This window comes from Xyrauchen texanus, chromosome 12 (assembly GCF_025860055.1).
Source record: "Xyrauchen texanus isolate HMW12.3.18 chromosome 12, RBS_HiC_50CHRs, whole genome shotgun sequence".
In the NCBI taxonomy this organism is placed as follows: domain Eukaryota; kingdom Metazoa; phylum Chordata; class Actinopteri; order Cypriniformes; family Catostomidae; genus Xyrauchen; species Xyrauchen texanus.
In genome coordinates this window covers 24,332,048-24,345,632 of record NC_068287.1, presented here as the reverse complement: position 1 = coordinate 24,345,632, position 13,585 = coordinate 24,332,048, and the positions used below count along the sequence as shown (strand labels likewise).

General features: G+C 35.1%; 1 protein-coding gene across 3 annotated transcripts in view; it reads right to left on the bottom strand.

The window, feature by feature from the left end:
• Window positions 1-2,212: 2,212 nt before the first annotated feature.
• LOC127652747 (vesicle-fusing ATPase) overlaps window positions 2,213-13,585 on the bottom strand; it is a 28,194-nt gene continuing 16,821 nt past the window's right edge. Inside the window, exons 13-23 of one of the 3 annotated variants that reach the window (XM_052139098.1) lie at window positions 13,390-13,577; window positions 13,145-13,240; window positions 12,879-13,035; window positions 8,396-8,529; window positions 7,920-7,986; window positions 7,743-7,822; window positions 7,118-7,252; window positions 6,796-6,909; window positions 6,157-6,212; window positions 5,930-5,983; window positions 2,213-3,352 (exon numbers count right to left, since the gene is read on the bottom strand). In XM_052139098.1, the coding sequence (XP_051995058.1) occupies window positions 5,953-5,983; window positions 6,157-6,212; window positions 6,796-6,909; window positions 7,118-7,252; window positions 7,743-7,822; window positions 7,920-7,986; window positions 8,396-8,529; window positions 12,879-13,035; window positions 13,145-13,240; window positions 13,390-13,577 (1,058 nt within the window). In that variant the 3' untranslated portion in view covers window positions 2,213-3,352; window positions 5,930-5,952. The remainder of the gene's footprint in view (window positions 3,353-5,929; window positions 5,984-6,156; window positions 6,213-6,795; window positions 6,910-7,117; window positions 7,253-7,742; window positions 7,823-7,919; window positions 7,987-8,395; window positions 8,530-12,878; window positions 13,036-13,144; window positions 13,241-13,389; window positions 13,578-13,585) is intronic. The other 2 variants (XM_052139100.1, XM_052139099.1) reach the window with 2 other exon arrangements.

Here is a 13,585-nt window from a genome sequence, read left to right as displayed (position 1 = left end):
TTATATCAACCCTATTTCCAGTTGTTTATGTTAAGAAATGTTTTTCAATTTCTTGCTAAATGGTTACTGTCACACAATCATCATTTAATTTAGCCTACCAGTTAAGCCGGTCAAAAATTAAAACACATAAAAAAAAAATTATCCTAATTAAATTGTATACATTACAGTGCTTTTATAAAGAGCCTTTCTGAATAAGATCCTTTTTTTCCAGTGGCTACATATGTGCTAGTATACTAGCTAATACGGCAACAAAAGTAGGCCAATGGAGCTGGGTCTCCGAATCCTTAGTATTCAGAACAGTAGGAGAGAAATACCCTGATGACCAAGACATCTGGCGAGATCCTTAAGTGCGTAGCCACTGGACACTGTACTATCCTATAATGTCACAGGAGCTGTGGAAATGTCACATTCAAAATGCTGAATTAAAAAAATGTAGGATGACAGTGAGTCGGGCAGCTTTTTTTATACCAAGCAAGTTCGTTGTGGTTAAATTGTGCTTGTTTAACAAAACCATATTTCCGCATCCTATGTTTGGGTCACAGGACAATGCCCACATTCCCGGATGAAGTATATGTCAGGAAATGTATACTAAGTACTCGCATGCATACCTAAAAATACATATTTTTTAACCGAACGAGAAGAACTGCATTCTTTATGCAAACTCTAAAGGTAGTTTGCAGTTTGGGATGCAGCAATGGTGTTATGTCTTTTTCACAGATCTGTCAGAGATGAAGGAAACAATTACACCCACATTTGCACTTTTACTGAAATACAAACATTGAAGTACATATCAAATCAAGGACAACTTTTCAAGACACTTTCTTCCACTTCTGTAAGAGGAAAGTCTATTTATTATGGACAGCAGAAAAGAGAATATTTAATTCCCATAGTAACTCTATGGGCTGTATAATAAAAATACTTGTACTTTCTGCTACACTAGACATACAATGCTTTTGAAAACAGACTACTATAACACAATCAGCCATTATTGGCACTTCGTATTCCTCTTTGTCATTGCTCATCCTGCTTAGCAGAGCATGATTTTAAATTATCATATCACTGTCTTAAGTATTTGCATTTTTAATAAAACAATGCAAATAGTGATTCAAAAATGAATGTCGAAACACTGATGGAATTTTAAAAGCTCAGTACAAAGAAAGCTGATTCACATTACAATACAATGATTCACTCAGTGTTTGCAAGTTCTGCCTCGCTCTCTTATGTTTTACACTCTTAATCTTAACTTCTAGTCTTTAAGCACTAGAAGTTTGCATGTGGTTGACACCAAAAAGAACATTACTCCACAGAAGTATAGCTTATAATAGCTGTGGAGGCCTGAAATGATTTATATTGAGGTAAATTATTTGTGAATGGTTCAAATGTTAGATTAACTTCAGTGAATGTTTTCAAAGGAGATAAATTAATTTTCCAGACACCAACACAAAACATAAATGCAAGGCGTTTCCACTGCTTGCATGAATGTGATAGTAACCCTGACCTTAACAAAATCATGTAACCAAAATAACTTTAATCGGCTTGAAACCATAAATTATAGTCAGCTACATTTGATGGAATTTGAGCTAAATTTGGTGACAGTAAAACAATACGAACTAAATAACAATAATAATTTACTTATGTGGTATAGCCTATGCATGTAGTAGTCTACATAAAGCATCTGTTTACATGTGGTCGGCTAGGCCAAGGCCTACAGTATATGTTTCTCTGTGAATTGAAATGGCACTTTTATATATATATATATATATATATATATATATATATATATATATATATATATATATATATATGGCTAGTCACTGAGATTCAATTGGGGAGGAACAGTTTATATATACACTTCCAATTAATATTTGAATGAGAGCAAGTGTTAAGAAAATACAAAGCACTAAGGAACTCATATGACTTGTTTGTTTTCTATTTCAGCACACTTAAATAAGTGAAAATGTTTTAAAATAAATAATAAATAATCATAAATTGCAATGTGCAGTCTTTTTATGTATAATCCTAGCTTTACTACCTTTACTGATAGACTTTGCAAACACCAGCTGGACCAAAATTAAAACTGTTCAGATAAGAGCTAAAGGAAAAAACAAAACAATGGAGAAACTGATCACACATGTATACATGATGTTGACAGGTAGGCTACTATAAAGATTAATAAAACAAAATGAAAACAAATAAAATCAAACAGCCACAGAAAAGAGGCGCCAACACCTTCCATCTGAGTGCCGTTTTTTTATTTAATTTTTTTATTGCAGTAACACAATTTTGCATCTGGTCATATATCTCCAATACTCTTAACAGATCTCAAAGCTCAGGACATCGAACACTGGTCACAGAAACCATTAGAAAAGAAATAATCACTTAATGAGCAGGCAGAAATAACCACATAATACAACAAATTCATGAAAAGTAATTTCCAAACAATTTCAGCACACATACTACATATACACAGATTAATACACTCACACAACTAATTTCACTTTGAAGTTGATCTGTTGCCTTTATTGAGACCAGATACACTCACTCAGTAAAACACACACCAACAGAAACTTGTGTAGTGAACACAACATATTATAAATCCACTGTAGAACCGATCTGCCGAAATATATTCAAGGATGGTCTCATAGTGCTGGATTCTCAAACACTGGTCTTCACACACATATATTGTACATACAGTTAAGATACTGTACATAGATGTATTATTAGATATATATATTACCAGCTCTGACATCATAACCAGAATGTACATTCAAACTGAAAGAAATGGAACAAATAGAATTGTCATATCCTGGAATTATGTACAAAATTAGAAATATAACACTGAGCTATATGTTGATTTATTGTGTTACCACAACACATTCACAAGGGATTTGGTTCTGCTTTGCACACTATAGACAGCACAGCTCATAATCACTGTACACACACTAACAGCTTTCTTATATCCTACTCATAGATTTCACGTTGCATGATATAGATGCCCTATATATGTTCTGCATATAGCAGCATATTTGTACATGTTTTTATTTATTTTTTTATCAGATTTTTCACATTTTCATGGCTTTGAGTAGATTTGGATAAACTTGACTAAAACAGCTACAGTATTCATGTAAACAAACCGTGTACAGATATATTACACAAAGCACAAGACAATATTTGATATTGGTATTTTGGTCGGTTATGAGTGGAGACCACATGATGGTTCTGCATTCTCCGTCAGACTTTCAGTATTGTGGGGGTGGTGTTTGGGCTGAGTTTGTTGCCAAGGGAACATGCAGAGGGCAACAGATGCCTCTAGTTGTTTTTTCTAAGAAGTTACTCTAAGAAACCAAGATCCCTGCGGAGAGAGAGAGGGTTGGAGTGTGAGTGGTTGCTGTGTGTGTACTTTGTTGGAGTGTGTCTGCATATCGGTTTCTGTTCAACCGACCTTCTTTCACCTAGCCACGCTCTAACCCCTGATGTTTGATGTTTAGGGAGAGTCCAGTTTTAAAGACAAACTCTGGCACACAGACTCTGTGACTTTGTTGGCTGCCATCTGAAAGTCAATGATTACCTTTATTGATTGTTTTGAGAATTACAAGTGGATCACTACAAGTAATTGGAAATAATTCATAGTGAGACAGCCTGCAGGCACTGAGCAGGAATGTCTGCTTTCAGTAAAAACAGATATGCAATATGATTTAGACTTGATCGGCATGTTATTTTATCGCTACATTTTTGAGGCATCGATCTATTAACATCAGCCAACATTTAAATTAGAAGCCTAATTGGAGGCCTGGGAAGCTCAGCAAGTATTGACATTGACTACCACCCCTGGTGTCGCGAATTCGAATCCAGGGTGTGCTGATAGACTCCAGCCAGGTCTCCTAAGCAACCAAATTGGCTCGGTTGCTAGGGAGGGTACAGTAGAGTCACATGGGGTAACCTCCTCGTGGTCGCAATTAGTGGTTCTCGCTCTCAATGGGGCGCATGTTAAATTGTGCGTGGATCACGGAGAGTAGCATGAACCTGAGTAGCAGAAGCGGAGGTAACAGAGACTTATCCTCCGCCACCCGGGTTGAGGTCAGCAATCGTGCCACCACGAGGACCTAGTAGTGGAAAGTAGAGGGAATTGGGCATTCCAATTTGGGAGAAAAGGGGATAAAACTTAAAAGAAAAATTATAAGCCTAATTTGTATGCTTTTAATTCACTGTCAGTTTCATTTCATTTAATGTAGCTTGTCTGACATAATAGTTTTAGGAGACCACAAGGGGCAACATAACATTTACTGAAGACGGTCGCGGTATGAACATGGCATCACACGCACATTACGAGCTGATAGCAGTCCAAAGTTACAAAGTTTTTTGTACTTCTTCAAGAATGAACAAAGTGACGTTGATGAGTTCATAGGTTAGTGTTTGAAACTGGTGTAACTGTGCAAACTGAAGGATTAAAAATGGTGATGTTTATTAAGCAATTTATTTGTATGTAACATTGAATAAGTCTTTCATTTAAGCTGTCAAATCACAAAAAGACATACTTGTAATTGAATCTTCATTGTGTAGGCTCTATGAAAGATACTTACACACAATAAATCATCCAGTAAAGACTAGAGTAAATAATCCTTTAATGTCCTTTGCTAATGATTTGGGTAGAATTTAATGAAAAACTATGCAGCCTACTTTAATTAACCCTGCCACTCACACTTTACCAACGATGTGTTGAGAAATCTGTTTGAAAAGACAAAGCCTATAGTGCAACGAGCAGCCCTATTTATATCTGAAAATATATATATAGATAATTATCAGGAAAACTTCCGATTACTGAATAACAAATAATTAATTCTATGAAATGAACAATTTTATTAATATAATTACATTTATTTATACAGTTAGTTATGGTCCACTGATTTGATTGGACAAGCGTTATTCCAAGATGGCTAATACGTCTCATATTTCACTGTTAGTATCATTCTGCTTGTTTGTAAACATAGTTCGTTATTACATCATGCAAGTGAATCCATATTTTATATAGCCTACTGTTGGACATCCGTCATTTTGTCCAATCTTATCAGCTTGACTTGAGTGTTTACACTAGTTATGGTCGTGAACAAATCAGTGGGAGTTTCTCAATACTAAAAGCGCATTCTTGTGAAAATCAGTCACGCCTAACTACCATGAAAGAGTGAACTCGGAAGACATGAGGATGTACAACACATCAGTGCGAGATTTGAGATATTTTCTTTTTTTGGAGGTGGGTGATGACGTCAAACAAGTCCACAAGAACTCAAGAACGCATGAAGAACGGACATTGTGAAACAGACATAGAAATAAATATTTTAAGTGAACTAACTTGTTCACTTCCATTGCTTTGGTTGTGAATGAATCAGCATTTTTCTTTTACATATTTTCAATGTTTTTAAACAAATTAGTTGATTCAATGTGTCGATAGACTTGGCCTAAAAAGCAGCAAACTATCTAGCTGACAGATGGTTGATCCAGTGTTGCAGATCTATGCTTGATCCTGCTTTGGTTTCTTTGGGAATTATTTTCATTGGTGGAGCAAAATATTATGCCTGAAATGTCAGTTACTTGATATTACTTCTTGTTTATAGAATTGTTTTATAAAAGCAATATCACTAATTGTGCTGATATTCAGTGCAACTGCGTGTTATGTTGATGGAATTGATATTGTATAATAGAACATGACCAGTATGCAATAACAGAATTATCAGTATTTTAGTATCACCTAAATTCTTTAGTTGATAAAAACACATGAATAACAGAGAACAAGTTCTGACTGGTACAGAGTTTCTACAGGACACTAGAATTCAGGTTCTGTTTTCTTTAGGGTAAAACTAAGGATAAGGGAACTTCAAAGCCACTATTCTGACAGCTCTACGTACAGCACAATCCGTTACCGTAACACCCTTACCCAGGGTAGAGCCCATGCTGATGTTAAATTCGGATGTGATTGTTTTCATCCAACCTGTCCATTAACAAGATAAAATACAAAAATGTTTAATGTCTATGTAAATCCCGCAAGGACTTTGATCAAGTGCCTGAAAAGCAGGGAGTTTGTGGCAAGAAAGCAAACGTTGTTTCTGAAACACTCTGTTGTGGTGGTAAACATGCAATATTTTTTAAATGGTGAATACTCACGCTCCCTCATCTTTGAGTAGAGAGAGGAACTTGCTGACTCTGTACGCCTGATCCATCTAAAGAGAGAGGAAAGTAAACACAAGCTTCTATAAATAAGCTGTTTTCATTGCTGTGTTATCAGATTCTCTTTGCGGCTCTGTCACAAGATACTGTAAGCTCAAGAGGTTGCTAGACTTTGTTTAAAGAAATTTGATAGATTTCAAATATAGAATACATTTAATAATATTTAAATATCTATGTATTCCATAAGTCTTAATATTATATGTTTTTTAGATTAAATAACATGACAAAAAAAAAACTTAGATTTTACTTTTTAAATTAAACATACACACATATTCCACACAGTCTCTCAATTAATATGGGGTCATAATTCTGCATTATATTCTTGTATTACTGTTTATAATACAAGTAATTATTACTGTTATATAAGAACTAGAAGAACTACATGTGCAGAACAGCATGTCACACTGGAGACACTGCTGTTATTGTTTGACATCTCATGTCAAATACCCATCAAAAATAATGTCAGTGGAAAATTCCTTATACTGCATTTTTCAACTGGCTTGGTTGTCTCTTGATGCCTAATATGGTATGTACGGACTCCATATGGCTAAAATAGTATAGTCCACTGATTATTACCTGCAGAGACATCTCAATAAGCATGAGAAGCTTTTTAATGCCAATCCACACTCTTTTTCCCTTCACATGCTGGGCTATGGTGGTTCTCTCAGCATCTGTGAAGCTGCCCAGGAGCTTGAAATCAACACAAAATGACAATTAAGAGAAGTAAGATTACAATACATGTTCAATCAAGAGGGACAATTTTGTATCAACCCTTTTGCACAGAGTACCTAAATAGCACCATCTACTGGACAATGCTGAAATAGCATTAACAAATAATCATTATATAATATTGGGTTTATAGGATTGATTTATTCATCTGACATTTGATGTATCTCACCTCAAGAGCTTCAACCAGGTGTTCCCCACTGGAGATATTTTGCACATGGATGGTGGTGCTGAACGCATCCAGCATCTCCATCTCCTGCAGCACATCTTTACGGCTGGTGGTACCGATGATCAGCAGTTTACGGCCCTAAAGAGGGAGAGAGAAAAACCTAGCATGATATTGTGATAATCTAACAAGCTTATAAAAGCATTGAAAGACAGAAAAAGCAAGGCAAGGCAAGGCAAGTTTATTTATATATCACATGTCATACACAATGGCACATCAAAGTGCTTTACACGCTCCCTATACATATACTATGCAGTCTGCATAGTGCATCGTCTCGCTAGGGGAGCCCCATCTTACCCCAGAAGAGCACCAGAAAGTCCATCGGCTGCCCTTACTCGCATGTTATTCGTTATTTAAGGGCCCGAAAGCACTTGCGGAACACAGACGATCGATTCACGCTCATTTAACACGAAAATTTTTTTTAACCTGGAACTCAGTGTAGGGCATCAATCAGAAAAAAAAAAATATTAAACTGAATTAAGAAGAGAAAAAGAGAGATACACACCCACAAATGCACACATACAGTATATGACACATATGCCAAAGCACTTGCTGAAGCATCAGTACTTACATGAGGTGGAGTTTTCTTCAACAAGACCAACAGGGCCTGGAGGACCAGATTTGAAAAGCGAGGACCGATGGGCACGTAATCTGTTACACCAGACATGATTCATTAATAGCATCTCTGCATTCAACATTTTTTTAACCAAGCAAATTAAGCACATTTAAATAAGGATAAAGGACTAACCTAATAGACGCTCAATGTCATCAACCACAATACAGCTGAGCTGAGACTTGTAGGCATCATCGAATATCTGAGAAAAAAAAGAACTGCAGTTTTAAAAAGACTACTAATTTGCTTTTGAGAAATTAAGACTAGTAAAACAATGTGAATATATTATAAGTGCAGTCAGTCGATTACATTTTTTAATCATGATTCATTTTGAAGTGTGCGTCAGTGCAATGACTCTAATTCCAAAGGTTCTGCCCTTCCAACAAGTGTTTATGTTGGTTCACACTTTATTAACAGTAAATGCGTTAATCGAGATTAAGAAAAATTTACGTGTTACATTTTTTAATTATTCACATGTGATATCACGTTAATTTTGACAGCTCTATATATTATATATTTTTACTATATTATATAAGAAAATATTATGTTCATATACATTTATTATGTTAATATATATATATGTATATTATGTATACACTGTACACATGGACCTTCTTGATGGCCTGGCATTTGGAGATCTCTGAGAAGCCAATCATCTTGTCAGGAGAGCAGATCTTAATGAAGGGGAACTGTGAGTCCTCTGAGATCTTTGCTGCCAGGGCTGTCTTTCCACTGTGAGGAGGTCCTAAAGCAAAAACAGTAGATGTCAAGACTAGGTACATGTTGAACTAGGTAGAACCATAACCCTAACTAGCGGACCAGGTTTTGACACAGACTACATGAGAGCATAATACTTATATAATTAAAACTTAAGACATTTAAAAGGTGTTTTCAAGCAAGGACACTCACTAAAAAGAAACGGAATTCATACAAAAATTCAACTGGAGCCTGTCTGCAGGAAATAGTATGAAGTAGCAAACAAACTTCCAATATTTTTTCTTTTTTGAATCAGAAGTGCAGGAACGTTCTGGACCATTCTGCTCCATTTTAACCCTTAGTTGTGTGAAAGTCAGTGGTTATGCTATAATTATTCAAATGAATCCTCAAGCAAAGCAATCTGATTTTTAAATACAAATGACAAATCTAAAAATTGTAAGCAGGAACGTGTGAGGCATTAATTCACCAGATAAAAGAACCAAAGTATTAAACCATCTTAGAAATCTACAGTAAATGCAGATATATGTTTAATACAAGAAACTCACCTGTTGGAAAAAGAACACAAGACATTAACAAATGCACCATTTGCACAGATATATTCTGCATCATCATATAACTCAAAGAAAAGAGGTGTGACCAATGATCAAATCAGTCAACTATATCTGACCCTGAAGGATGTTATATTATTATCAATATCTCTATCTACAATAACATAATGACTATTGCTAATATCTATGGACCAAATACAGATGACAAAGACTTTTTCCAAAACATTTCAGCCATCATAATTGGAGGAGATTTCAACACAGTAATTGACCCAGCACAAGACAAATTGAGTGCGCCATCCCCACTTTAAAACTTGACGTTCTACAGAAATCATTAAAAAATACATGACCTTGGTGAAAGCTGGAGACTTTCAAATCCTACCTCAAGAGAATACACCTACTTTTCACCGGCCCATTAATCACATTGGTTATTTCTTAACAAGTAATTCCATCATGTTGAGCATCTTAAATACAGCAATCAACCCCATTGTCATCTCTGACCATGCACCAATCACCCTAACTTTTAATAACAGGAATTTGACTGAATGAATACATCCTTACTTCAAGACCAATACTTTGATGAGCACTTGAAAAAGAATGGGCATCCTTCATGGAAATAAACAACACACAAGACATTTCTGCTCTTTTTGAGGAAACAGCAAAAGTCATATTAAGTCATATTAAGAGGAAAGATATCATACTCTACATACAAACACAAGAAAGAACAAGAATTGGAGAAGGAGTTGGAAAAAAAAATACAAACATTACACAATACCTATGATCATAGTCCCAAAGAACAGATACTATAGGAGCTGAATAAAATAAAGGATGAATATGAAGACATTATAAATAAAAAGATAGAAAAAACACTTACTGTATTCCTACAATTAAGAACTCAGAGGGACAGATACTCCATACTTCACAAGATATAAATTACACCTTTCGCATATTCAACAAAACATTATACAGTAATGAGACTAAACAAAACAATAAAGACACTAATATTTTTCTACCCAGTTTAAACGCAGCCCAAAGAGAATCACTAGAAGAACCAATATGAGAGAACGAATACAGAAAGACCCTTGATCCAATAATAAATCCCCAGGTTTAGGTGGTTAACAAAAAAGATTTCTACAAATACTTTTGGTCAACCATACCACCAGTATTGAAATGAAAATAACAGCAGAAATTAAAAGCACCTCCTCTATTCCACTTCATATGAATACAGCACTCATTTCTATCCTGCTTAAATCTAAAAAAGGCCCAACATTATATACCACTTATCGCCCATTGTCTCTTATCAACACAGATCTGCAAATAATTCGTCAATCTTTAGCCACACGCCTTGAATCAGTAATATCATGTCTCATCCATACAGACCAAACAGGTTTCATAGGTTTCATAAAGGGACACCACTCATCAAATAACACCCAGCGATTATTCCACATAATAAATCTTTGTAAACAACACAATACAAAAATTATAATTGTATCATTGGATGCAGAGAAAGCATTTGATAAAGTTAATTGGCATTTCCTTTTTACAATGCTTGAAAACGTTGGTTTCAGGGAGTCTTTTATTCACTGGATCAGAACATTATATAGTACACCAATGGCATCAGTCATCACAAATGGCATCACATAATCATCATTCCACCTACAGCGAGGGATCAGAGATGGATGCCCACTGCCCCCATTACTCTTTGCATTATTTCCATTGCACTTTGCATTATTTCCACTGCACTTTAATTAAATTAACAAAATTAAAAAATCTCTGGAATTTTATTATACGACCCCAACCATAAAATATGGTAAACAGTATGCACTTATATAGCACCTTTTTAACCTTAACAGTTTTCAAAGCACTTTACACTGTGACTCATTTAACTATTCATACACAAATGGCGGCAGAGCTGCCATGCAAGGCACTTCCTGCCATTGGACACTTCGGCATGTGGAGTCGTGTGGGTCGGGATTCAAACCACCAACGCTGCAATTAGTGGCCGACCCGCTCTATCAACTGAGCCACAGCCCAAGACATCACTTACAGAAATAACTAGACTTGTTAATGACAACTCAAAAATACCAGACTATTCCATAAACTGGACCAAATCGACAATCTTAACACTGAATATGAAACTGCAGGATAATAGACTACAGGACACACAATTTACCATAAATAATATTACATACTTAGGAATACACATATTCCCCAATCTTTCCGACCTATTTAACCTCAACTTTATTCCACTATTAAAATCAAATGAGGATGATTTAATTTACTGGATGAACACATATGGCCCAGAATAAACTATTTATTTACTGACTAAGAAATGGTTTAGCTCATTAAATATTATAAGAATCCCAATATAAGCCTAAAACACTTCAAAAGAACAAGAATCATGGAGGTTTGGCAGCACCGAATTTTCAGAACTACTATTTAGCATAGCATTTACAATGTCTTTGCTAATTGATTACATTTTACCAATTCCATAACCCATGGGTACAGTTAGAACAGGCAGAATGTAAAGAAATCACCATATTTGACCTTCCTTTTTTACCTAAAACAATCAAACAACATAATTTGTTAAAAAATACTAATGATTAAAATAACACTAACTGCTTGGTGGCAAATTAATAAATTAACAACTCTCACACTATACCTCTCTCCTATATGGCATAACCTGACAATATCACCAATTACTAATCCCAGATAGAAAGAAAAAGGTTTGAAACATTTTTACCATCTCTTTACTGATAGCAACTTCATTACATTTGCAGAACAAGTACAGAAATTTGATTTAGGCAAAGACCAATACTTTTCAAGTAAAAAATGCTATTAAAGTCACAATTGGAGACATGACTAAAGAAAAAACATTTTAAATAAAAATATTTAAAATGTGACTAGCAACTTCAGACAGATGCAACAACTGCAACCTCGACACACCTGATCATTACCTCCATGCACTCTGGTCATGCCCATCTATTGATCAATTCTGGAAAGACCTTACCAATAAGCTATCAGATTTCTTCAAATGCAAAATCCCTGTGCTCCCATCTTTATGCCACTTAGGTGATATTTCTCAAATTAATCCCCTTCCCGAACACGCAACTCCCCTCTTTCTGTCTCTAGCTAACGCCAAGAAAGCAATATTACTCAACTGGAAAAAATAAAGACCAAATCTTAATTACACAATGGCAACATTTATTAAGAGATCATATTACTAAGGAAAAATATACAGCTACATTTAAAAATCAGTTACATATATTTAATAAAATCTTCACATATCTTCACTTTTCTCATCCCTACTGTACATTGATATAATCTAGCCATTGAACTGATGCTTCACATATATTCTGTATGAATAAACACCTGCACTACTCAAGCCCATCTCAATATGTACATGCTGTTAAATATAATACTCAAAATTCCTTTACAATTACTCATAATGTATTATTATTATTATTATTGTTATTAATATTGATGTTTCTTCTATACATGTTATAAATTGCATCTTTTTGTTGTTGTCTCAACAATTAGATTTCCCATTGTCTTGTTCGTTTATAGGGAAAAAAAATGAAAAAACTGAAAAAAGAAAAGAAGAAAAGAGAAGAAAAAAAGGGAGAAAAACATTTACTAATCTCCTTCACACTACTCTATTTCAAATGTGTAATATAGGATACATATCATAAGGCACTGAACTCATATGTAATGTCCTGTCAGTTGTCTATGTATTTTCTGTCTTTGTTTATATATTTGTCTATGTTTGTCTATGTTTCTATTGAGTTGTTAATTGTATTAAAAAATAATAATAATAATAATAAAAACAAACCCTCAAGAAGTACAGACACCAATGGAGTGCGATCACTGTTCTTAGTCTGCTGTACCAGCAGCTCTCCATCATCCAGAACTCTGGTGATTGGATCCCCCCATTTAATGATGCCATTCATGATGTAACTGGAATAGTCTTCCTGGTTGGTGCCAAAAGCCTAACAAGCGACAAAATTACATGGTTTCACTTGACGAGTTAAAAAACTACAAAGGGTTTTCCTGCTGAAAACAAAAGATATTAAATGAATAAAGAGGACATATACTTACAGGTTTAATGTCGTTATTCAAGGATCCCATAAAATCTGTACGAGTGACCTTTAGTTTCTCTGCTCTCTCCATGTCCACCTCTACAGTAGATGTAGCCTGAAATAGACAATTTGACACAGGTTTAGATGAGGTTTACCTTTTAAATGAGGAATTTAAAAAAATGCATCCCTGACCGAACAAACAGTAGATAATAGGCAGAATAGAATATGCTAATTGAATAAAATTATTGTATGCAGTATCAGTACCTTAATGTGGCGGTTCATGGCAGTAGACTGGGCAGCTCGAACCAGGCCCTCCAGTTCAGCTCCACTGTAGTTCTTGGTCTCAGCAGCCAGTTCTTTAACATCCACATCAGAAGACAGGAGATCAAACTCTCGCATCTTAGATGTGTGAATGTTTAGGATCTGAACACGGCCCTTCTCATCTGGCAAACCTGGGGGG